Source organism: Aphelocoma coerulescens, chromosome 1 (genome assembly GCF_041296385.1).
Source record: "Aphelocoma coerulescens isolate FSJ_1873_10779 chromosome 1, UR_Acoe_1.0, whole genome shotgun sequence".
Lineage (NCBI taxonomy): Eukaryota > Metazoa > Chordata > Aves > Passeriformes > Corvidae > Aphelocoma > Aphelocoma coerulescens.
In genome coordinates, this window is record NC_091013.1 from 76518226 (window position 1) to 76542315 (window position 24090).

Below are 24090 nucleotides of genomic sequence, written 5' to 3' on the forward strand. Positions count from 1 at the left end.
TTGTGTGTGTTCTTTCCTGAAATGCACTAGTAGTGTCTGCATTTCTGGTACTTGGTTCCTAGGCTTTCCTCAGAATAAAGATTGCAAAGCATGTTGAAAACTTAAGCAGCAAATCTGAGGTCATGACTGTAAAAGAGGCTGATTCCTCATTGTTCAGTGTCTGGTGTAGCCAGGATGTAAAGTGTCTAATAATTGGTATCAGAACTGGGAAGTGTAAGAATGGGACTGGCTGAAATTACTCCTTGACTGAAATTGCCAGGAAAAACCACCATTGACTCAATCAGGTTAAACTTCCATCTAAAACCTTGAAACCAAAATGACAAATGTTTGTCAGAAGAGGAAGGAGATGAGGGGAAGCAAGCTTCATTAGTAAGTCATGGACTCAGACAGAAAAAATCCTAACTACCTTGGGAGAAAAGGAAAATCGGAAGTATAAATCTTCTGTATTTATGACTTTTGGATATAGAAGTACCTTTATTAAAGGTTTTCTTAGATAAAAATAAAAATATCCTTTGGTTGTTTACAGTTATTACGAGCCAATGTACTAAGTTGTGTCTGATAGGACAAATATCAAAGAAATTATATGGTCGATAACAGAGAAGAGCACTCCTGTACTATGGAGGTTCAATTCCAAATAGCAACTCTGTTAAAAGCTGCTTTATTTTGTAAAAGGTGTACTGCAGCAGTAAGCAACAGCTAAGATCACTTTGATAGAAACTAAACTTGGTGAAAATTAATCTGTTTTTTTCCCTAATTATAATTTCCTCACCTGAAAATTAGGCTAATGGGTTTTACCATGCAACAAAGTCACAAAGATTTGCACTGTATTTTTGGTCACCTGTTCTGATGTTCAGGACAGCCACTACCCTGACAGCCAATTACAGGTTCATTTGATTTTTCACCATCTTATTATCTACACAGTCATTTGAACCTGTTTGCAGGCAGTGGCAAGAGTAATGGTAACTATTTGAAGCTTAATGAGCTAAGACTAATGGTAATGACTTTCAAGACAGTTCAGAAGGTACCTACACTTTTGTCCCCATCTGACCAACCTAGCTTGTCACTGCTGTTTTCTCTTACAGAGTATATTTCTCTTCTGTAAAGCTGGCTTTGACCTGGCTATTTTCTAAATAGTTTCCTAGACACCAAAAGAAAGTCTTTATAACCTAGGTTTGGAAATGCATTGATCTTTAATTTGGAAGGCCCAGATGAGGAAACTAGTCGCATCTCAGACTCTCCACCTCTGAGAACATTCCGTGCTCTTGCTATGGTTGGTCCCCCATCCTACGACAGATTTAAATGTCAGAATTGGTCACATCATTGCACTTACCTTCTCCCTTTTTCTGAGGAAAAAATTTAATCACTGCCACTAACTCAGAGATTATTTCACATCTATCTGCTCTATGTATGTGAATAGCCAAATCCATTGTATTTTAATTAGCTATTTACTAAAAAATATTCTCTACAAGAATACCACCAGGTAGACAGATGCTTGCATAATTCTTTGTGGTAAAGGAGTCATACAGTATCAGGATGATATACAGTTTAGGGAAGTATGTTTTCAGCAAACTGAGAGAACTTGCAGAGTTGAGCCATGAATGACTGCATGTTGTAGATGAATGTTTTGAACAGCAGCATATATTCTGTGTGCTGCTAAGAACCAGCATTTCGCTCTTAGCCTGGCACAGTCCCCAGGAAAAGGAATACTGTAGTGTGTGGTGCAGACACACTGGTCTGAAGCAGCTGGCATTTTTCAATGGACAAGCTGTGCTGGGCAGGTTTACTTGCTTATGCAAGATGTATCTTTTCTGTTGTCTTAGCTATTATGGCAACTTAGACATGTCAGCTAGGAAAGACAGTAGCAGGCTTAAAACTGTGTGAGTCGAGATAATGGAATCTGGTTTAAAAGTGTTCTGCAGATAATCTTCTGTGGAGGTTCAATCTTTATGACAACACATAAAAACTCCCACACCACTCAGCGATCCACACAGTAGCAGGAGGAATGATGCACTTCTGTTGTGATGATTGGAAAACTTGTTATCTGTTTGGTATCCAACTATCAACATTTCCTTTGTCACAATACTTCTTTCACTTGATTTGAAAGTATTATGGCAGTCCTGGTACAAAGAGTCAACCCAGACTCGCATTGTTCCTGAGTTTTCCCAACTGAAAGATAAAGGTGACAACTTCTTCACGTTCACAGGGATTAGAAGAGTTTAATCGAGCATTGTTTGTTAAGATCATTGCAACAGGTGCCAGAAAAAATATAATTACTGTGTGGTAAACATTTCAAACCTATTGTATGTTGCATCATTAGTGTAATGTCTGCTTACAGTTAGTCATGTCCCTGCCCGAGGTATTGCATCCTTTCCAAGGACTGAGTGTTTAATATACAGTTTAAACAGCTTCCACAATCTGCCCAGCACAGATAAACAAAACCAGTCTATTCCCTTGCCCACATACATGCACACAGACAGAGCAGCAAACTGACTACATCAGTCTCTCATTATTATCTGATAGAAGACTGAATGAGACATTGCAACATGGATTTGTCTGCCTATGCCATGATAGAAGCTTTTGTGTATTGCAGTAAAATAGTTACTAATGACTCATTGTCAGAGCATCAGGATCCACCAAATGGGATAAACGGTATGCAGCTGGGAGGAGCTGCAGGTACATGAAAAGATAAGCTTAGGATTCAATAAAATCTTTATCACCAGGAGAAATGGTTTAATAATAGCAGTTTCAGAAGGTAGGAAGGTCTAAGTGCTTCTATTGTGAAACATAAAGCATTTGCAAACTGTCATATGGAGACCTGAAGCAAAGAACAGTTTTGTAAAGAAGAGCTGGAGTTTGTGGAAGATCATCGGTGGAACCTGAGACAATAACGATTGACTGAAAAAACATCATAGTGGTACCCATTAAAGGTTTGTCAAAACCAGGATGTTTGAAATTAAGTTTTCAGTCTTGTTAGCACCCAAAAGTCTATTTGCCAGTGCAGGGTTTGTCCAGCACGATCTCTGTCAACGTGATCCCTTTGTGCTTTTAGCAATTGAAGTAAGACATTTGTGTGCTGTAGTATGTTCCACCTAACTAAGTATACGAGGTGGCATTGTGAGTAAATAAAATTCCAATTAATATAAGTGAAATTGGTGATGGATTTTTTTTTTTTCTCCTCAGCACAGTTAGTAAAAAGCTCCTTATGCCTTGGTTGTGTGTATCACAAAACAGGCATTCATCCCAACCGGAGGAAGATGGAAACCCAGAACGCTGTTCAGTTTTGCTGCCCATTTCACTATATGTGCAAACATTGGTGAAGTTCACTGAAGCCTGGTCTGCAGCCATGAGATTATTTCCCACCAATGGCATGCCATTTCTTGCTACTGATTTCTTCAATTCCAAAGGCAAATCATCACCTCGTGCAGCAGTTTGAATTTTGTAGAGAAATTTCCCCAAGTAATACTGTTTTTTCTATTTCAAAGCAAGATGCCTATTGCTGTTCCTTTCTGTAGAAGGCAGTAATTATTTGAGGCTTTACGAATTCATCATACATGACACCCAGGTAAATTCCTGGTAAAACATACCATATTTGCTCTTATCCTGAACACAATGAAAAAAAACATCCTTGTTTAGAAGCCTTGGTTGTGGTTTGGCACAATCAGTTGCTCACTGGCAATACTAGTTTAGGGCATTAATACTGATGTCATTCCTTCCTGCTCACTCTTATCCTGTATGTATCTCTCTCCCACTCAACACGGTGCCTCCACTCCAGGACCTGCACTGTGCCAGCTTAGTTGTTTGCACAGCTGTGCTCAGCACTGGACTGGCCCACTGTTTTAGCTGATGAAGAAACAGATGTTTTGCTTTGCTGGATTGTTTTTCAGATGGATTAATTCCTTGACCTGCCTTACAGGGAGGCCATATGAACTTCCACACTGACAAGACTGCGGGGCAGTAGGCCATGGTGTTGGGCAAGAAGAGCAGCAGGGAGTGAGTGGAAGGGGTGGAGGGAATGGCAGCATGAAGTTATTTGCTGCTACACATGCTGCAGTTTCAAACCACAGCCTCTGGCTGTGTTTTCCTGAGTGACTGCTACTAGAAAGGCAAAAATCTTAAATGCCTGTTCTCCCTTTGCTGCTCCTTCTGTGCTCTCTATTCACCTCTCCTGGCCCTGCTTCTCAGCTACTGGTCATCTTCTTCCTTGCTCCAACACAATCTTTCCTCAACTTCTGTATGAGTAGATTTAGCTCACTAACTCAGCAGTGAACTATTTGAACTCTGCATTTTAAATTTGTTTTCTTCAGCTCAGATTTCTGCCAGACTTGTGGCAGCAATCATTGTGTTTCAAACACCGATATTTTTATTTCATATTTCTGTCTGCAGTGTCAGAAAAAAAATAGCATTAACACCATGACAGAAGGATAGCAGGCATAATTCCTCTTAGGATTCTGCATGTCCTGTGTCTCTCTTTTTGATTCTTCCTCCTAACAGATGCCTGGCTTGTGCAGTTATAGGTCTTCCTTTGCTACACCTTACAAGGAGCTTTTGCTTTCATGAAGATGACTGGAAAGCATCTCACTGTTACATATCCCAGAACAATCAGACTTTTCCTTTGTTGTTGTATTAGAAGACTTCCCACGTTTCCAAAGAAAAGAACCAGAAAGGACCAGAGGAAGCTGGTTCTGGTAGGTGAAACACCAGCCTAGAGTCTCAGTGCTATTCTCAGAACCATATAATCTAGGACGAGATATTTAGTCTTCCTGTGCCTCCATTCCTAAAAACTAGAACTCTCAGTGTTGTCCTAAAAATTAGGAATAATAATACTTCTTCATAATACACCAGTTCTTATGCTGCGTTCTCTGATGTGCTTGGCAGTAGTGTCGAACAGAACAGAACACTAATCACTAACTGGTACAATAATAAAATATGAGATCAAACTACAACTTCAGTCTTTTTATTGCCATGATATTTATTTTTTAATTAATTCTAAAGCCCTTCGATTCATCCATGTAGAAAACAAACAGTGATTTTAATCCTTCTCACGTCAAGCTTTGCCTCCGGAGGTAGCAGTACCCTTTCCCAGCATTTAAATATCTTTAGTGCCATCTTCTGTAGGGCAGCAGCATGTCAAGTGCAATTCTCTTTATTGACATACCATACAGTGCCACAGTGAGCTGAACTGACGGCATTTGTAGCTCTTTCTTTAGGCTGACTGCGTGGACAGAACTGTCAGCACTGCTGAGCCATGTGTCACTTTGGCATGGCTTGTTTATGACTGATGACATGTACTGCAGTTTAGGGGTCCTTCCACTAGACCATGCTTGGATGCACAGTTATGTAAGAGTGATCCTCTTTTGTATTTCAAAATAGATGTTTAAATTAGAAATAGCAAGGGGTAAAACACTGTTTTGGATCAATACTGATCTGAAAAAGTCCATTTTTCTTATTGGGCAGCATCTCAGGTTCAGACTAAGATCAATCAAGAAATACTTCCTTAACTTATGAGATCTTTTTATCCTTTCACAAAGTTTGGTGTCTATTTTTTTTTTTCTTTCCATGTACCTTGTCATGAAAACACAATTCACCTAATCTTAAAAATACCTGCCTGACTGCTCTGTCTCCCCACTTCTTGAATTCACTTTGTTTCTGTGCCAGCCAAATCATGTCCTGCTAAATATCTGTCTACATGTGAAACAGGGGTTGTCACCTGTGTGGAGGCTTGGATGGAAGACAAAAGATGGTACTAAAGAAGATAATTAATCCCTCTCTGGAGACATTCAAAACCCAGCTGGACACGTTCCTGTGTAACCTGCTGTAGGTGACCCTGCTTTGGCAGGGATGTTGGACTGGATGATCTCCAGAGGTCCCTTCCAACCCTAGCCATTCTGTGATTCTGTGTTAATTAAAAGGCTGAAAATTTCGTAAGTGTGCATTTTAATGTAAAAATTTAAATGTCACCTTGTGTGCTGCTGTCTAGTGTTAATGAGGGACAGAAAACATAATGAGGACTAGCAGTGCTGTGCAGCTTTAAAGATAAGTGAGGAAACTAGCAGGATGGCTCTTCCATGGAAATCCTTCTGTCAGAAAGTCCACATGAAGAGACACCATTAACTAAATCTGAGCCTATTTTCTTTCTGAATAAAATCCTCAGAGAGACAAGTCCTGCTTTTTCTCTTTCCCCGTTGTTTGGCTACAGAACCTCCTGTTAGTGTATGATTAACAAGTAGCCCTCCATATGTCCTCAACATGCTTTCATGCTTGGGCTTTCACCAGTACATAATTGGTTCTTTACTTTTAAAACTGCTTTCTTCAAGTTTTCCTCATGGATTTTGCATCCTTGCCTATCCCGTTTTCTACAAATGATCCAGAGGGTTTTGCTGACAGACCAAACCTCTTCTTGTATGAACCCAGAAGGGAATTCTTGGAAAGGAGATTGTTAGCTGATGGGTGTAGTCCCGTGGCAGGCAGGGACTGCATCAGCTTCTCCTAGTTTGAAATGTAAAGGATTCTACCATAAAAACCTTCTGTAGCACTACTAAAAGGATGCTCTAGAATTGCCTGCCCCCCTGAGTAAGAATATTTTTCTTAAAAAAACAGGTGTCAAGGCCAGTCTGTACAGATAGTGGGAAATACCACTTGAAACTTAGAGAGAGGGAAAAAGCCATCAGAGAAATACCAGTACTTCATGCTATTAAAACTTTTGTACAGATGGTTGAAAATGAGAGATCTCTGTCTACTCCCTAAAATCAAACCTCCTGCCCTTCAACTGACATTATGAGCTGAGAAACTTCACTGCACGAGGGAAGCTTTAATTTTAGGAGTTACTGGGGCTGCTGAGATTCCATCCGGTACCCCAACATGGCCTCTCATGCCCCACTGGCTTCAGGATCAACCCTGTGATACTACTACACTTACAATCACAGCAGCACTGTGTTTCAGATATATCACCCATCTCTGAACAGTCATTTGTCCCTGTGCCACCTCTAGTGCTTAGGGTCAACAGTGATCTTCCTCTCTAGTGCTTTCAGCTGAAATATTTATAGGGACCAATCAAGCATTGCAAGAGTACAAGAACGTGGGCATGGTCAGATTCAGTTTCTCAACAGTCCTCTGCTACACACAGCCCCTCAAAGTGTCTCAAAATTTTATGGATTATTTTTTTTTTTTTTTTTTACTAAATAAAGCCTTGAGAATGACTGGTGTGGTTCTGGCTCCAGCTTTTTGTAGAGTGGCTATCAAGAGAAACTCCTGTCTTACTGCTGAATAGTTGTTGAGTCATCATACCACTTTAAGTCATTCTTCCATAGAATCATAGGATGGCTTGGGTTAGAAGGAACCTGAAAGATCTAGTTCCAACTCCCCCGGCCAAGGGCCGGGGCACCTTCTGCTAGACCAGATTGCTCAAAGCCTTATCAAACCTAGCCTTGAACACTTCTGGAGATGTGTCATCTGCAACTTTTCTGGGCAGCCTGTTCCCAGGACTCACCACCCTCACACTAAAGAGTTTCTTCCTAATACCTAATCTAAATCTACCCTCTTTCAGTTCAGAGCAATTCCCCCTTGACCAGTGACTACCTGCCCTTGTAACAAGTTCCTCTCTGGCTTTCTTGTAGGCCCCTTTAGGAACTGGAAAGCTGCTGTATGGTCTCCTTATAGCCCCCTTTTCTCCAGGCTGAACAGCCCCAACTCTTCAGCCTGTCTTCATAGGAGAGGTGCTCCAGCCCCTTGATCATCTTCATGGCCCTCCTCTGGACTCACTCCAACAGGTCCACATCCTTCTTATGTTGGGGCCCCGTGAGTTGGACGCAGCACTCCAGGTGGGGTCTCATGAGAGCGAAATAGCAGGGGAGAATCACCTCCCTGGACCTGCTTTGAACAGAACCACGTCCCACTCTGCTTTAGATGCTGCCCAGGCTGTGTGGCTGTTATCCTTTCTCTGGGGCAACACTACAGAACACACAAAAGCCTAACCAAAACATACATGATAGTAATATTTTTGAGTACTGATGCTGAAAATATCAAGAGCTGCTTTTAGATAATAACTTTCGGAACAGTGACAACTGATCTGTGTTTTTGGGGGTTTTGGGTTTTTTGTCCCCAACAGTTCTGCGCACAATAGCCTGACAGCTAATCCTGACTAAGGAGGGTGTGAGGGAAAGAAAAAAGGGGATGGCAGCCCCTTGGGGCTCTTCATGCAGGAAGCACAGGCAGCCACCTGCGAGATTTATCTGCTCTCAGAGAGAAAACTCTCCTTTTGGTGAAGAACTTGTTCGGCTGTTTTGCTCAGGTGTCTCTGACACCTCACGGAGGGCCGTGCATTCGGCGGCAGGGGCGAGCCGCCCTCTGAGCGCGGGGCCGCAGCCGCACCCCGGCCACAGCGCGCCCCGCGCACCGAGAGGGCGGCGGCACCGAGCGGGCGGCGGCACCGAGCGGGCGGCGGCTCCCGCGGCGCTGCCTCCGCCGCAGCCCGGCGGGGCGGGGAGGGGTTCCTCATGCTTCTATCCTCCGCGGGAAAGAAACTCTTTTATTTCCCAGGAAATCCCGCGGAGGTGGGATGGGTCATCTGCGCAGTGACAAACATTTCAAAATCCACGCAGAGAATCCGCTTGGAACCTCGCGGGTGCGGAGAGGGGCGGCTGGCCCGTCCCGTGTGAAGCCGCGGCGGGAGGCGGGGAGCGGAGGGGAGGGGAGAGAGGGAGGGCCGGGTGCCCGGTGGCTTGCGGGGCGGCCGCCAGAGGTGCCGGCGGGGGAGCGCGGGCAGCAACAGGCAGGGCGCAGGGCAGGGCGCTGGGCACGGGCTCCCGGCGGCGCCCGCCCCGCCCCGCCGCTTCTGCCACAGCCCCAGCAAAGTTTGGGGGAGCCTCTTCCTCCCGCTTAAACGACCTGTGCGCCATCGCCGCCCGGACTCTTCCGAACGAGTCGCGCCTTTGCTGCTTAAAAAAGCCTTCCTCCCGCCAAGCGTAAGTAGAGCGAGCCTGGCCTGCGCCGCTCGGCTCCAGGCTGGGACGCGCCGCCCGGCACAGGGGACGCGGCCGCGGGCACGCTCCGAGCCGGCGCTGGGGGCGGGAGCCTGCCCGGGGCCGCTGCCCGCTTGCCGTGTCCCCCGGCCGTGGGATGGGCGCCGGGGAAGGGCAGGGCGGGGCCGAGCCTGGTCATCCTGCTGAGGAGGAGTCGAGGCAGGGGCCCTACTGCTCTGAATACCTTCCTGAGGAACCCTGGCGCGAGTGTCCCTCTGTTCCTGCCCCACCGGGGGAACCGTCTGCAGGCAGCGGCGCTCGCAGATGGGACGGTCACTGAGCCTGGTGTGGCAGGGAGAAGTGTCCAAACGTCACCAAATGCTTCAGAAGATGCAGATGAGGACAAAGCAACAAGTATTTATATCCAGGATTGTTGTTTAGGGGCACGTAATATCTTCTTAGAAGTTGCCACTAACATGTGAACATTGATGTGCATCTCAAGCCAGTTTTGTACTCGGAGTAAAGTTAAGTCTTAAATATAAAGCAGAGCCAGAATTTCTTTCAGCGTTGTAAGTGGTGCCACACAGAATGATGGAGTTCACGAGCATAACCCAAGACGGTTCCGGGGTTCCTTGAGGTGAGCTCTAAGTTATCTGGCCCATACAAGCACTTTCTACTGATAGTAGGGAAAACGGCCGTGTGGCCTCCCTGCATTGACCAGACCTTTACCTCACTCTGTCCACATCTTTGGTCTGAGAGTTATCAAAACGTGCCAGTTACTCACTTGTTCACTTAGGACTCAGAAGTGATGCAAAGTACTGAGATGAATAAATATTCTTTGGAAGGTATGAAGCTTGATTAAGTAAAAACTTGCCAATGTTATAACCAAAAACGTTGTTTCATTTGTATCTTTTTTTTTCCTGTAGGCAAAAAGTATTTGGGTTCATTGCTGATGCACTGAAGAAATCATATAAGCCTAGCATGTTATTAGGAATCCTTAATGTGTTTGGTCTTTAAGACACTGACATAGATATGAAGAATAAATTGAACTGAGTAGCCAGAGATACTAGAGGTATTTAAATTTACCCTTAAGGTAAATTTAAAGGGAAATGAAAGAATCCTACTAGAACATTTTAGAATTAAACTAGAAAAAATTTAAATGGTTTTCATAGTACAAAAGTGTACTTTAAGAAGTTTGAACAGGGTCTCCCTTGCAGTTACTGTAACTTGCCTGAAGTCCTCTCAGACGGATACTCAAACATTGGAGTCCCTGGTTCTCTGCAGTGAAAAAGGGTCTTGAGTGTTTGAATGCCAGAAAGGCTCTTCTTTTCTTTTTACATCTGGGGCAGGGGGCGGGACACTCCTCACTGTGCAGTTTTTAGATCTGTGTGGCTGATGATATGTGGGCACCTGACAGCTCTGTCTCATTCATGCTTCACTCACTCGGGATGTAGGACTGTTGCCCTCATGCTCCACGGCTGTTCCGCAGTCCCCCGGTAGCTCCACACCCTTCACGCCTTTTGGCTTTACTGGTAAGTCACTGTCTTTTCATTCCCATGTAGAGCTCTAAGATGGCATTTGAGTATTCTGGGGGACAAACGGGGTTGCTTTTTGTTCCTGTTTTTCTCCTGTGGCTAACAAATCAGGGCAGGGGTTTGTTCCAGCAGGGAAGAGAGGAGTTTCACAGGTGGAGTGTAGCTCTCCTCCTGGGCTCAGCCCTGCACTCCTCACGCTTTTCCTTTACTCAGGCCAAACTTTCACTCAGAGGTCAAGTGGAGTCAAGAAGAAGTCAAAAGAAGTTTTGCCTGGGATTTAAGGAGGAGGCTCCATAGCAGTAAAGTAAGTTCAAGGTAATAACAAGATCAGTCAAGGAATTAATTTTTAACAAGTGTTTAAAATACAGTGAGAGTGGTGATAGATGTGTCTGAAAGTATGACACTGGGAGCATGAAGAAAAGTATTTTTAAAATCCTCATTTAAACAAGTTTATAAAATGAACTGTGAAACCTCTATTGTGTTTTATGAAACACTCACCGTTGTGTTTCATATATTTGGACATGGCCAAATACCATTAAGTTTCACTGGAAATTATAGTATCTTATTCTGTGCCAGCATATATGCCAGTTTGTCTGGAATTACATGGTCACGCTACAGACTTTTCTGCAGGATGACTGCTTTTGTCTGATTTAAATTAGCAGAGTTAAGAACCTGGTACTAGGGGAGATGCCTGATTGTTTGGTGTAAAAACAAATAAATTATTTCAAGTTGTTTTAACAGCTTTTTTTGTCATACTGCTTTATAAAATGTAGATAATTTCGAAGAAAATAAATCCAAATCCCAAGTTTTTAGACTGTCCAGAGAAATCAAAGGAAATGTGGGCTGAATTTAAGAAATTGTATTCAGACAAGGATATCTGTTAGGTTTCTAAATATTTATTTTGGGGCATTTTTTGGAGGTACCAGTATAATGAAATTGTAAATACGTCAAGTGTCATAATCTGGTAATGTATTTAACACAGCTGTGTACTTATTTGTGTGCATATGTGTATATAAATACATAAACATATAGATGTTTGAGTAAAATTATAAATAATACAATGTCGAATTTTGTACACCTAATACATAGTGATGAACTTCTTCAGTGATGTCATCCAAAATAAAAATAACTGGCCAGTTTGTGTTACGTTATAATTATTCCTCTCCTGCAGAGGGATTGATATGACATTGCAGCTTCTAAAGTTTATTCTTGCTTGCTTGTTCTCTTTGTCACATGCAAAGTGTGTTTGTGCATGTACTAAACTAGTGATTAATAACACAATATTGATTCTTAAATGCCATGCCGATTTTTATGAATGTCCGTTTTTCAGTGTTGGTCTCAGAGGAATGACTTTCTAATACAAGAAACATAATACAATACAATTCAATACACCAAATAATACAAGACTCCCAGTTCTTATTAAATGATACAAAGTTCATGAAGTCCTTGCTTTTCCGACTGTTTAATTAGATTGTTTTCTGAGACAGATTCTCTGTCATTCCCTTGTGGGTATTCATGGACATAATGAAATGCAGATAAAGATGTTTCATTTCTTAATCTGCATTTTTTTCCAAGCACAAAAAGAAAAAATGTCTCCTTTCACAATCCATATTGAAGATTAGGTCTTAATAGTTGCCTGTCTCTGTATTTCGGCAGCACTGAAAGTAATACTATATAGCTGAAGTTATGTAATACTACAAAAGCAAGCTTGGGATTATTCTCAATTAAAATACTGAGTTGTGGCTGTTTAAATTTAGATATAGGTATTGTTGAACTCAATAGTGAAAAATCAAATATTCTGAGAGCTTTGTGAACCTTTTGTTTTCATTTGATGTAATTTAAACATTATTGTATCAAGGCACCCCTTTACAATTATTGGTCGGATTTTTGGATGAGTTACATTTGCCTTAAGAATTGCTCGCTGAAGAATGTATTGACATTGAAGAAAGACACAGGACCTGGATTTCTGGGAACTCTCCAGCCAGTGGAGATGTGTAACTTTGCATTGCCCTTGGAAATTATGTCCTTCCAGTATTTATGTACTAGGGACAAGACACGTTTGTGGTGAAGGCAACAGTTGCTGCAATTCATACTAAGATGTACACTGAGGTTTTTCACCTCTGTGAAGTTAAGATGCTGTGAAGTATCTGCTCACGGCTTAAACACCTTCTTCTTGTGTGCAGGATGATTTTGCACACTCCGATATACAGAAATAAATCTTTTAACTAATGTAAGCATTAGAATAGCTTTTTTATGTGTATCCTTTGAGAAGTGCATTGTGTCATGTCTTTGGTGTCCTGAATTATCTCAGCCTGGGCATTGCTGACCTGTAGTAAAAAGAAAAAAATTCTTGAGTAGTATTGGTGAATGGAGAACAATTCAGAATAAGTTAGATGGCTATATTATTTGTCATCTTTAAGTTTTACAGATTGTTATTGTTCTTCTGCTAATCACTAGATAAATCCTCAGAAAAGCACAAAATATCCTGTTTTTATTGTAGCCATCATTGCCTGTTGATCTCTGTAAGGGATGCACAGCAGCGTGCCTGTAGGGGACAAAAACTGGTACCTTACAAGTGCAGGGCTTATCATTTTTCAGGAGGGCAGACCAACTTCCTTCTTTGTATGCAACAGAAGGTAATATCTGTTTTTATAAAAAAACCAGTATGTGGCCTTTGTGGCATTGGATACAAGGGTAAGAAAATGGGACATGAGTGCTGAATTCAAGAAGATTTAATGGTCTATCTTTTTGCTGGTTAATAAACTTTCTATTACAAGTATTAGTAACAAAAGAACAAACCATAACTTTGGCTGCTGAGCTGCCTATTTTGTTTGATCTGAATGGAAAATAAAGTGAGGCAGAGAGTATTGAACTGAGAGGCACAGAATAATGTCAAGAATAGCAGAGAAAGGAAATACTGAACTTAGGTTTGTGCTAAACTTCTTTAATCCATCAAATATCACATTGTTCATTTTGCTTTTCCTACATTTTCCCACTCATAATAAGAACATGCCCAAACAACAGTTTAGTTCTGTTCAAACCTGGAACTAAACTGGGTATATCTTCAAATGGTTTTGAGTAAAAAACCCCACAAAATTAATTCATTATTCCCTTAAAAATCATTATTTGTCAAGGTTAAAATTATTTAACCATCCAAAGTATTTTAAACCTTATAAAATCAAGATTGATGATTAAATTTTAAAATAATATAAACATATTAAGACTATAAAAATACCATAAAAATTTATTCAGCTTTGGGCTACTGTTTTAAGAGGAGAAAAAATACATTCTTCAAAAAGAACCTAAATATATGTTAAAAAATGTTTCAGGACTGTGAACATACATACACAAAATCATTATTTTGTTTTTAGTATCATTGTTTGCAGTTTATCGTGTTATGTTGGAAAAAGAATTCACTTACATTAAAGGGAATGTGTTTTTGAAGAATATCAAATACGTATTTTTAGGGGGAGGTTTTGTTCAATTAACTTTGTGGGATAAAAAAGCGAATTAGTATTCCAGGATTTGCAAAACTGCAAAATACTAACGGGTGTGTTGTTGCTTTTTGTGTGAAAGCGTACTAGTCTGCAGTTCGAGGTATTTCATTGTCTCACAGTAAAATCAAGTTATAAAAAAGTGCCTTAAATAAGTTTTATTTCTTTAATTGCCTTAATTAAAAGCCTGAAAGAAGTTCAGGACAGACTTTGGAAATACTTCTTTTGGAAAAACAGTGACATAATTGCTGGAAATTACACTCATATAATGATGAGAATAGTATACTTTTTCAGGTGTAAATTCCTAGCTGTGGTGATGAACACCTTTTCTTTTTCTTGGGAATTGTAAGACACCCAGGTGTTTGGATAAGAAGTATAGGTATAGTAAGAAGTAATTAAGTTATATTTATAAAATATTCTAAGATTTTTAAACAAGAAGATATTTGCCTTTCTCATAGTGTTTTTTTGGTATGCAAATTGTTAGATCTGAATTACAATACAAGTATTTCTGAAGGTATTGAAGTTACTGAAAGCAAAAATTTTTATTGTTTTCGGTTGAAGGTTGACATATAAAACATAGGAGTTTATCAGGAGAATGAAATGTACTTCTTACATATATTCCAATATTCTTACATATAATCCAGTTAGGAACAGGCCCAGGATAACAGAAGTGATACCAGCAGATTTCTCCTGTTTCTCAATTGGAGGAAACTTGCGAGGAATCTGATATTAAAAAAAGTCTTGCATTTTAAGCCTTTCCAAATCAGCAATTGTGTCTCTGCCTAGAATTGGACTTGGGAGGCCCATCATACATGAATTGGTGGAAACTGCTGAGAATATATGCCAGTTGTTTGTCACAGAAGTAAGGTCATAGGATGTACTTTTATTTTTTTCCAGGAAAATCTCTGTATATAGTTGCCAAAGTGACCTTGAGTTTGTTGTTTTGGTTTTTGTTTTGTTTTGTTTTAATGATGTTGCAGTAGGTATGATTCAGTAACACTAACTGCCAGGACAGTAGGGGAAATGGCATAGAAACCTTTTCACCATTTGTCTCAGAATTTCCCATTCTTCCCAATATTTCAAGTTATTAACATGTCTGGATTTTATTAGAAATAAACAAATTTGAACATGATTAGGCTTTGAGGACATGCTTGTTGAGTTGTACAGATTCCAAAATTAAACTCTAAATTCCGTAGGTTTTGAGTAATTATTTTTCTGTGTTTGTACAGTTCAAAAATAGCAGAGGCCTGAGACATTACTAACGTTCTGAATGCTGGAATAAATAAGCTCTGATAACAATAAAATTATTAGAGTTAGGCAAACTTCGCATCACACTCTGGATACCAGTGCAGTTGTGTTAATAGTAAGATTATTCTGTTTATTTGATCTGATTTCTACCTGTTCTTTTCTAAATATGAGCAGGAGCAGTTAGAGCCATCTCAGACAGAGGAAACAGAAGTAATGCTTTTTAAAATATTTAAATCTTGTAGAAATTCTAACTTATGAATCCTTCTTGCCAGTTGTGTATAGGCACTTAAGCCTGTGAGAGCACTAAACATCTCCCTTCTGTGCTCACCAAAGCCTGTGGTTGCATGGTCCTGGGGTTATCTAGTTCTTAATGTAGGTGTGCAATATTCTGCAAAAGCAAATGCCCTTAAGAAATATCATTTGTTGAGGATCAATCTGTTCTGCCCCAGTGTTGTGTAATTATAAGATGATTTAACGTTGCTCTAATTGCTCTGATGTTCTTATTGTAGGTTAGAAATCTGAAACAATGGGTGACTGGAGCTTTCTGGGGAGACTGTTAGAGAATGCGCAGGAGCACTCCACGGTTATTGGCAAAGTTTGGCTGACGGTACTGTTTATCTTCAGGATCCTGGTGCTGGGGGCTGCTGCTGAGGAGGTCTGGGGAGACGAGCAGTCGGACTTTACATGCAACACTCAGCAACCTGGTTGCGAAAATGTTTGCTATGACAAAGCCTTCCCCATTTCTCACATCCGCTTCTGGGTGCTGCAGATCATTTTTGTCTCCACTCCAACCCTCATCTACCTGGGCCATGTCCTGCACATTGTACGCATGGAGGAGAAGAGGAAAGAGAAAGAGGAGCTGAAAAAGAAGGGAAGCGGCAAAGATGGCAACTACCCAGTAGCAGCAGCATCTGGCAGTGGTGGTGGAGGAGGCAGCAATAATGTCAAAGATCCTGTTGTCAAAAGGGGGAAAGAGAAGCTCCCAATCCGTGATGAACGTGGTAGAATCCGTATGGGGGGTGCCTTGCTCCGTACCTATGTCTTCAATATCATATTCAAGACACTGTTTGAGGTGGGCTTCATTGTGGGCCAGTACTTCCTATATGGCTTCGAGCTAAAGCCAGTCTACCAGTGCAGCCGCTCACCTTGTCCACACACTGTGGACTGCTTCATCTCGAGGCCCACGGAGAAGACCATCTTCATCATCTTCATGTTGGTGGTGGCCTCAGTCTCCCTGTTGCTGAACATGCTTGAGATATATCACTTGGGGTGGAAGAAGCTTAAGCAGGGCATGACAAGCCAGTACATCCTTGAGATGCCTGTTGCAACAATGACACCAGTTATGGTAACAGGGGAGTCCAAACCTGTTTCCCTGCCACCACCAGCACCACCTGTGGTGGTCACGACTGCCACGCCGGCCCCTGTTCTGCCTGACACCCGTGCTGTCACACCACTACTGGCCCCAGTGACCATGGCATCATACTATGCTACAGCTGCTCCAAGACCACGACCCCCCTCCAACACAACGTCCATGGCAAGCTACCCTCCTGCTCCACAAATTCCTGAGGAGAGGCACCGTGCTGTGACTCCCACACCCATCTCCACTCCTGTCACCATCCCGACCCCCATGCCCACGCCCACACCAGCCGTCATCAACTACTTCAACAGCAGCAGCCGTGCCCTGACATCTGAGCAGAACTGGGTCAACATGGCAGCTGAGCAGCAGGGGAAGGTTTCCTCCAGCTCAGCAGGCTCCTCTACCCCCAGCAGTGTCCGGCATCCCCTTCCCGAGCAGGAGGAGCCATTGGAGCAGCTACTCCCACCCCCAGCTGTGCTGCCCATTGCCACAGCCAACAGCGGCAGCAGCACCAGCCTGAGCGGGGCGAGCGGCAGTAGGTGGGATGTGGAGGGCGAGGTGGAGCTGTCGGGGGCACGGCCCGTCTCGGCTGCCTGCACCACGGTGGAGATGCACGAGCCACCGCTGCTCGTAGACACGCGGCGCTTGAGCAGGGCCAGTAAGTCGAGCAGCTGCAGAGCCCGGTCAGACGACCTGGCTGTGTAGGGCGGTCGCCCCTGCTCGGGGGAGCAGGTGGTGGAAGGCGGAGTGGGCAGGGGAGCTGCCCGGGGAGGCCAGGCCTGGCGTGGGTGAGAAGGCCTGGGCTTCAAACTTAGACGCTTGCTGTTTTTGCACTCTGTGAGTTGTAGTGGGGAAAATTATCAACATTTTCTAATAGGTCAGGGGTGACCAAAGCGCAGCCTGTGGGCCAGGAGACCAGTCCCACTTTCCTTCATGTTCATGGCAGATCCCTCAAGGGCAGCCATAGGGGAGGCCTGCACAGATAGCAGGTGGCGATGGTAGCTGGCCATGTGCCCTGAGGCTGACTTTCATCCGAGAAAAATGTTAATATCCCTAGTGCCCGTGCACCTTGCTGTCATCTCCCTCTTGCCCTTGCCTTCACTTCCACTCGTCCACAGAAGCTCTACATGAGCAGATGCAATGACTTACTTTATTCCTCTTGAATCTTACGTAGCCCTATGGCAAACATCAGGGTGGTATATTGCCTATTGGCATCTGTTGTCTCTATAGACCAACTTGCCATATTAAAGGTAACTCAGTTTCTTCCATATAATATGACTTAGTGAAGCCTTGTGCTCATGGCAAGTCACCAATGTGCTCCTCGACCAGGCAAAGTTTAGGGAACCCCTGGAGTAGATTTTTGAGGTTCTTCTTTCCATAATTTTTTTTTTTACTCTTGACCTGTTAGGAAGTGTTCGGTTTGACCTTCTATCCAGTGTTTGCCAGCCATGATCACACCATGTTTATAAGCCTGCAAATATGTTTGAGCATGTTTGATTATAATTTTAGCTGACTTCTAAAATTGCTTACAGGAGGACAGGAATTTAAACCACACCTTGGAAATTATTACACAGAACAATTTCTCTTCGGAAAGCAAGGATTATGATTTCAATACACTGTGGCCCCATATATTGCCCGTGGACAAACAATTAGGATGAAGTACAGCTCTGCATTTTAGAGTATTAGATATCAGCTTAAGTTTGTTGGAAAAATGCTTCTTAGAAGTAAACTTGAGTGCTTATTTTCAAGTATTTGAACATTTTAAGAATAATCTGTAGGTTTAAAGTTACTTGACTGTGTATTTAATAGTTTTAGTTTGATCTTTGATCTTACAAGAAAATGTAAGAGGAAAGAAACTTACTAATGGTGAAATTCCCAAAGCAACATTATTTCCTGTTGTGTACTCTTTAACATCAATCTGTAGTGTCCTCAGGTCAGTGAAAACAGATAATACTGTATTGCAGAAAAGATGGCTAAAATACCTGGTCAGCGTGGTGGCTGAAGGGTCTTTTCCAATCCCACTGAAGTCACTTGCAGGATTTCCATTCGATTTAGCAAGGAGCAAGATTTGGGAATGGATCTTGCAGGCCTTATTCAAGCAAAACTAACATTCACATGAAGTTTTGGGAGCCAGATGAAATTTAGATTTTGGGCCTTAGAAAAGACATTGAAATCCTCCTTTTGAAAAATTTATGTTTCCCTTAAAAATGGGTGAAGGAAAGTCCTGGTTTGTTGGTTTGTTTGTTTGTTTGTTTGTTTTTGAAGGTGCAGCTTTTCTTACAACGGGATCTGTCCTTTATTTCCTCCTTAACAAGATGTTAGTCAGAATTCTGCATGCCTGATAAGGCTCAGGAGAGTTTTGGTACAAAAGGAATTAGGCCAGCTTCTGTTCTAAGCAGAATCCAAAAGAACTGAAGCTTGGAGTCAGTCCTGTTGCTGCTATAGATCAAAAGTACTGTAACTGGAAAAGAGCAGTCAAACACACTGGAATGTCCCTTTGTGTCTTTGAAGTGTTTGGCCTGGCAGTGCAGTCCTTACTCAGGCAAAGCAGGGTCACCCTGTAGCAAGTAGTTAACAATGCCAGTTATTTCTGCTGTTACATGTTTTCCTGAACGTGCTTATTTTATTCAACAGCCAAAATATATTCCCACCACTCAAGATTAAACATTTTTACTGCTTTCTGAGTAGTCACAAAGGGCTTCTCATGATCAGAAGTACTGTTCTGCAACCTTTGGGCATGTTGTCTCATGATTTCCTTGTCCTGCTTGTGTTGAACCAGGTGAGGAGAAGTCCTTCAGCTGCCATGGATCTTAAGGGCAGGCACTGCATTAAAAATCAATGTGTAGTGATACAATAAAGATATTTATTAGTAGGTATTCAGCTTCAGGCATGCTCTCATGGATTTTCTGTGTTACAAGCCATAAAAACCCTTTCTGCAAGAAAGCTAAAAGCCAAGTTTTGCTCGCTATTGTATCCATGCAGCTGTGCTGAACATAGACTAAACTTGATGAAGTTGCCTAGGTGTAAACAAAGGCAAAGATTAAGATTCAAAATTTTTAGATTTACTAGCATCTATAATAGCAGTTTTTAAAGTTTTGATAAATGCCAGTTAACTACATTGCTGAAATAATGCAATATATGCATCTCTGTATTTTAGTACATCAGAGTTTATAGGCTACATTTTCCTTCGTTCTGTGCTTCTGAAGAATGAAGTCAAAGTCTTTCTGGAGTGTGTTTATATAAACCAGGCCACCTGGAATGTGTGCTTTTTTATATCAGTTCCTGAGAGCAAAACTGATGTTGTTTGATGGGGCTCTGCATCTTGGAGCCCTTACTTTAGTACTACCCTCACAGAGTGTGTCCTGCAGGATTGCATCCATACTGTATATAAAAAGTAGTAACAGAGATAGATTTAACTTAGGATCAACTGAGACCTAGTCTGACCTTTTCAAGTTAATGTGTGTGGTTAGACCTGCAGAAAGTTCAGATGCTTTAGTGGAACATACGGTATTTTCAGCTAGAGTAACTTCTGGAAAGCTCTAAAAGATGATTTTTCCTGTTAGGTGAAGCTCGGGGGGAGAAATGTAACTCTATTGCAACCCCTAAGAGAAGTCTGAGAGAGCAGCCTCTGCATCCAGGCAGTCCTGGCCTGAGAAAGCAAAGCTACAACTCACAGGTTGCGCTTTTAAGATCAGCTTAAGTTCCATCACGTAACTATGCAGCGTCAAGCCTCTTCATTACCTGCAGTTTCATTTGGAGTCCAGTAACTGTCTCTTCATTTAAGCCCAGGTAACCATTTTGGCAGAATTCCTCAGTGCTTACAACTGCTTGTAGTTGCCGCATCACATCTGGATTCAGATTTGTTGAAAGAAAAATCTAATTGGCGGGGCCAGTTTTGAGGACTTTAATCTTTACTCGTGAATGATCACTGAATTCAACATCCTGTGAGTCGAGTGCTGAATTCTATGCAGAATTCAGCAATTCTAGAAAATATGTGCAAACACCCACTGATTTGCAGAATAGAGTCTGTTGGCAAAAATTATCCTCTAATTTCTGAGTTGTTGACTCTTTCACATCAATTAATTACAAAGTTTCGTGGGAATTGGTAGCAAGTGATACCCTGGTTTAGTACATGGCTTTTCAGGCCACAATTCTGAAAGACCTCAGGTGCACAGCTAAGATGAAACCTGTAGGTAAGTTATCACAAAAGCAGAACAGAATCATGCCTGATACTAAGCAGACTGAATAAAGCCCCCACTAATTTTTGCTCTTTGAGTAGAATAATTGTGGGAAAACTTGTTCTCTCTCTTACCTGAAGTTAAAAAATATGCAGAGGTAAACTATGGAAAAGAAAACTGAAAAAAGATACTCTTTGAACAAGTTACCAGGTGTATGATGTACTACTCTTTTTGCAGTATATTTGTCATGCAACAAGGCACTTAGAGCTAATTCAATGTTTGACATTTTGCAGCTCTTAAAATTATTTTCTGGTATGAATACATAAGTGTAGGGTCAGTAAAATAATAAAAGCAAGCTTTAAAAATCAGATCACTACTTAGGTCCTTTTTTGGTTAGTCATGGGACTGCCTCCTCAACTGCTACAAACTGTTGTATTCCACTGAGTTCATTTGGTGACAGCAGTCTGCAGGAGCAGAGTGTTGAGCCCCCGGGTCTTTTTGTTTCCTACAGACACTAACACCATGGATTTGAACAGGCTGGGGTTTTTTTAATTCCAGATGTTTTACTTTGATTTTTATTGTGAAAAGTGTGCCTTGTAATTTTGATTTTCGGAAGTTTACATTTAGCTTTTGATTTCAGATTGCACATTTGGATGAAATAAACTGTTTTCTAAGTTTACATTTGTATAAGAAGTAAAAGAATGACTCTGCCAATGTGTTAAACTTAAAAGAGAAATGTCTTACCATAACACAGGAACTCTTCAGACATAAGGCAGTACCATTAAATTTAACCTGGTCACTGATCCATAGTATCAACTTTCTCTGTGTAATTAAAATACGGGTGTTGGATATATAGGGAGCACACCATGGAAAAAATATTTTTCATCATGAACTCAATTATTACCAAATAAAATAAGGTTCATTATTGTTCATATGCCTTCATGTGTGTTTAGAGCTTCAATGACAGTAACTAGCTGTGACATGTGTCCTTTATGAGCGAAACTTACAGCCTGGTTTAAAATTCCAAACAAAGTACTTGTGCATAAACACTGCACTGTTACACTGTAGAAAATTTTACAAAAAATAAATGTTTTTCTTTCTAGGCAAAAATATGATTCTAAGCCTGGAAATACAATTTCATGCAAGTTATTTTAACTTTTGCAAATAAGACCATTAACAGCAGTGGGACTATTTGCATAAACTAAAAACACTGATGTGGTAAATTGTAGATTTGCATTTTAAGTTTGCTGTAAGATGCCAATCTAATTCTAGAATTTTTAGTTCTTGAAGAGTTATGCAAGATGTGTGAGCATATTTTAAGGTGGAGAATACATTGCTATTTGCATTGCCACTATTTCTCACAGTTAAAGGGTTCTAAAGCATGAGAAAGCTTACTCAGAACTTTCTTGTTGCTTTCTGGATGTTTATCTTTGACATGACAGAATCTGACAACAAACATAACAAGTTTTCCGCGCAGTCAGGAACTTGTAGTAGCAATAAAACCAGCAAACAGTTAAAAGTACTGTCTTCAGAGAAGTGCCTTGTATATTAAATTCTGTAAGAAGCAAGTTGATGTAAACGTTAATTTACCTCATATGTTTACAAAATTGTGACTAAATAAACTTTTTGTACCACAGCATTGTCTCTTCTAGATTAAATTTTCATGGTTGTGTAGATGGTCTTTTAAAATACTGATGTGATGGACCAGTTAGCTCCCTCCTGTTACTCACTTACACTGCTGCTTTCCTTCATCATGTGAAGCACTCACTGAATTGCATCTCATGGAAAACTGGATGTTGAAACGTGTTTCTGTGCAGAGCTCCCAGTAGCTTCAAAGGAAGTTCACAGTCCAGAGGACACATGGGAACAAGACCCAGTTGAGCATGTGCAAGGGTGAAATGCTAACTACCTTGACATCAGTGGGAGGTCTGCTTCTGCCTTCTGCCAAATACAGGTTTCACTCTTGGCTCCTGCTTTGACACAGGAGTCACTGTTCATCTCGTGCAGTGTGGCACTGGCAGTGGATCCCACCATTCCCCCCAGCCCTGACTCACTAACTTTCATTTATCCATCAAGCTGCCGTGCCATGAGATTGTTACCTATGAATGCATGAAGGATTTTAGCGCAGGGAAAATGTGTCCTTACAACGTGGGTTGTCCACTGCATTTGAAATTTGCTGATTTGGCCCTTATAGGAACATTCACAGTTTAGCATGCAGATGTGTAACTCAATTCTGTACTGCAAATGTACAATGTAGTAAAGGCAAGTTAGTCTAAACATTGTATAGTCCCATGAAGAGGCCAGGGCCTAATTTCTGTGAAGTTTTACTTGTGGAAAGCAGCAATGTGGGCAAGACTAAGTGTGTCTTCCAGAAGTGCTAAGTATGAAGGCTTTGTAGAACTTTATTTTATGTGCAGCACTTATATGGACCTGGCAGGTCATAGTTTCTGCTCTGTAGTGCAGTGCTGCTCTCTCAGGAGAGTACAGTCAAGCATATTTTTTTGGTGCCTCCTTGTGCTCAGGCAGTGCTGTCTCTGCTTTACATGATGTATCCATATGGTAAACCAGACTGTTCACTATCTCTGGTGACTGGGCAGGAGTAAAGCAAGCTGACAGGTGTATAATATGGGTAGTACTAATGTACTTAGCGGTAATAATAAGGTAAGGAAGTGCGTAAAGTAGCATGGAAATACCAGCTGATAACTCACTTGCCTCTGACCAAGAACATTTTGCTACAAATACATCTGGCATGCTTGCTATTTAGATGCGTATTCCACAATTTTGTCACTTTGAAGAACAGAGTACTCCCAAGGGAGCTGAGACCGTCAGCTGATGCAGACACAGCTCAGTCATGGACTCTCCCTCCCTTGGGACGCAGCCACACTGCTGTCACCTTGCTTACGCTGTCTCTAAAGAATTTCTGGCTGGAGTATGAGATACAAATGTTGCTACTCTTGGTCTCTGAAGGCCTTTGTGATGGTGTGGGGACCTTTTGCTGCCACATGAGCAAGGTGGCTTCATGTGAGCTTCTGGAGAAAGAGTGAAAGGTGTGTCCTCTTCATCCACAGCTGTGTTAGGGCACCCTGAAGATTCTGATAGTAATGAGGTGTACTGGGGGGAAATGCTCTAACTGGCTCCAGTAAATGTCTGAATAGTTGAGCTGAAAGCCAAATGAGGGTCATTCCACACATCCCAGTACTGCTGCTGCTGTTCCCAGGGATTTGGCACAGGAACAATCAGCTGGGCTTTAGCAAGCATTGTCGGTAAGAATGGGCTTTAACTAACCTCATCAGTGTTTCCCCACACTGTAGCTGGAATAGG

The 24090-nt window shown here is 41.8% G+C and overlaps 1 protein-coding gene across 3 annotated transcripts; it reads left to right on the forward strand.

The window, feature by feature from the left end:
* The first annotated feature begins 8778 nt into the window (after positions 1-8778).
* GJA3 (gap junction protein alpha 3) lies at positions 8779-22398 on the forward strand. Of its 3 annotated transcripts, none has more exons than XM_069013902.1 (4): positions 8779-9594; positions 10412-10489; positions 10706-10807; positions 15744-22398. In XM_069013902.1, the coding sequence occupies exon 4, from the start codon at positions 15761-15763 to the stop codon at positions 17294-17296; it is 1536 nt and encodes a 511-aa protein (XP_068870003.1). In that variant the 5' UTR covers positions 8779-9594; positions 10412-10489; positions 10706-10807; positions 15744-15760; the 3' UTR covers positions 17297-22398. The 3 variants fall into 3 exon arrangements, with proteins under 3 accessions (XP_068870003.1, XP_068870023.1, XP_068870013.1); XM_069013922.1 differs by having other exon boundaries at positions 10706-10796; XM_069013912.1 differs by having other exon boundaries at positions 8779-8960.
* Positions 22399-24090: the final 1692 nt, after the last annotated feature.

Coding starts and splice junctions, on each gene's coding strand:
- GJA3 (XM_069013902.1), top strand. CDS start 15,761: ATGGGTGACTGGAGCTTTCTGGGGAGACTGTTAGAGAATGCGCAGGAG.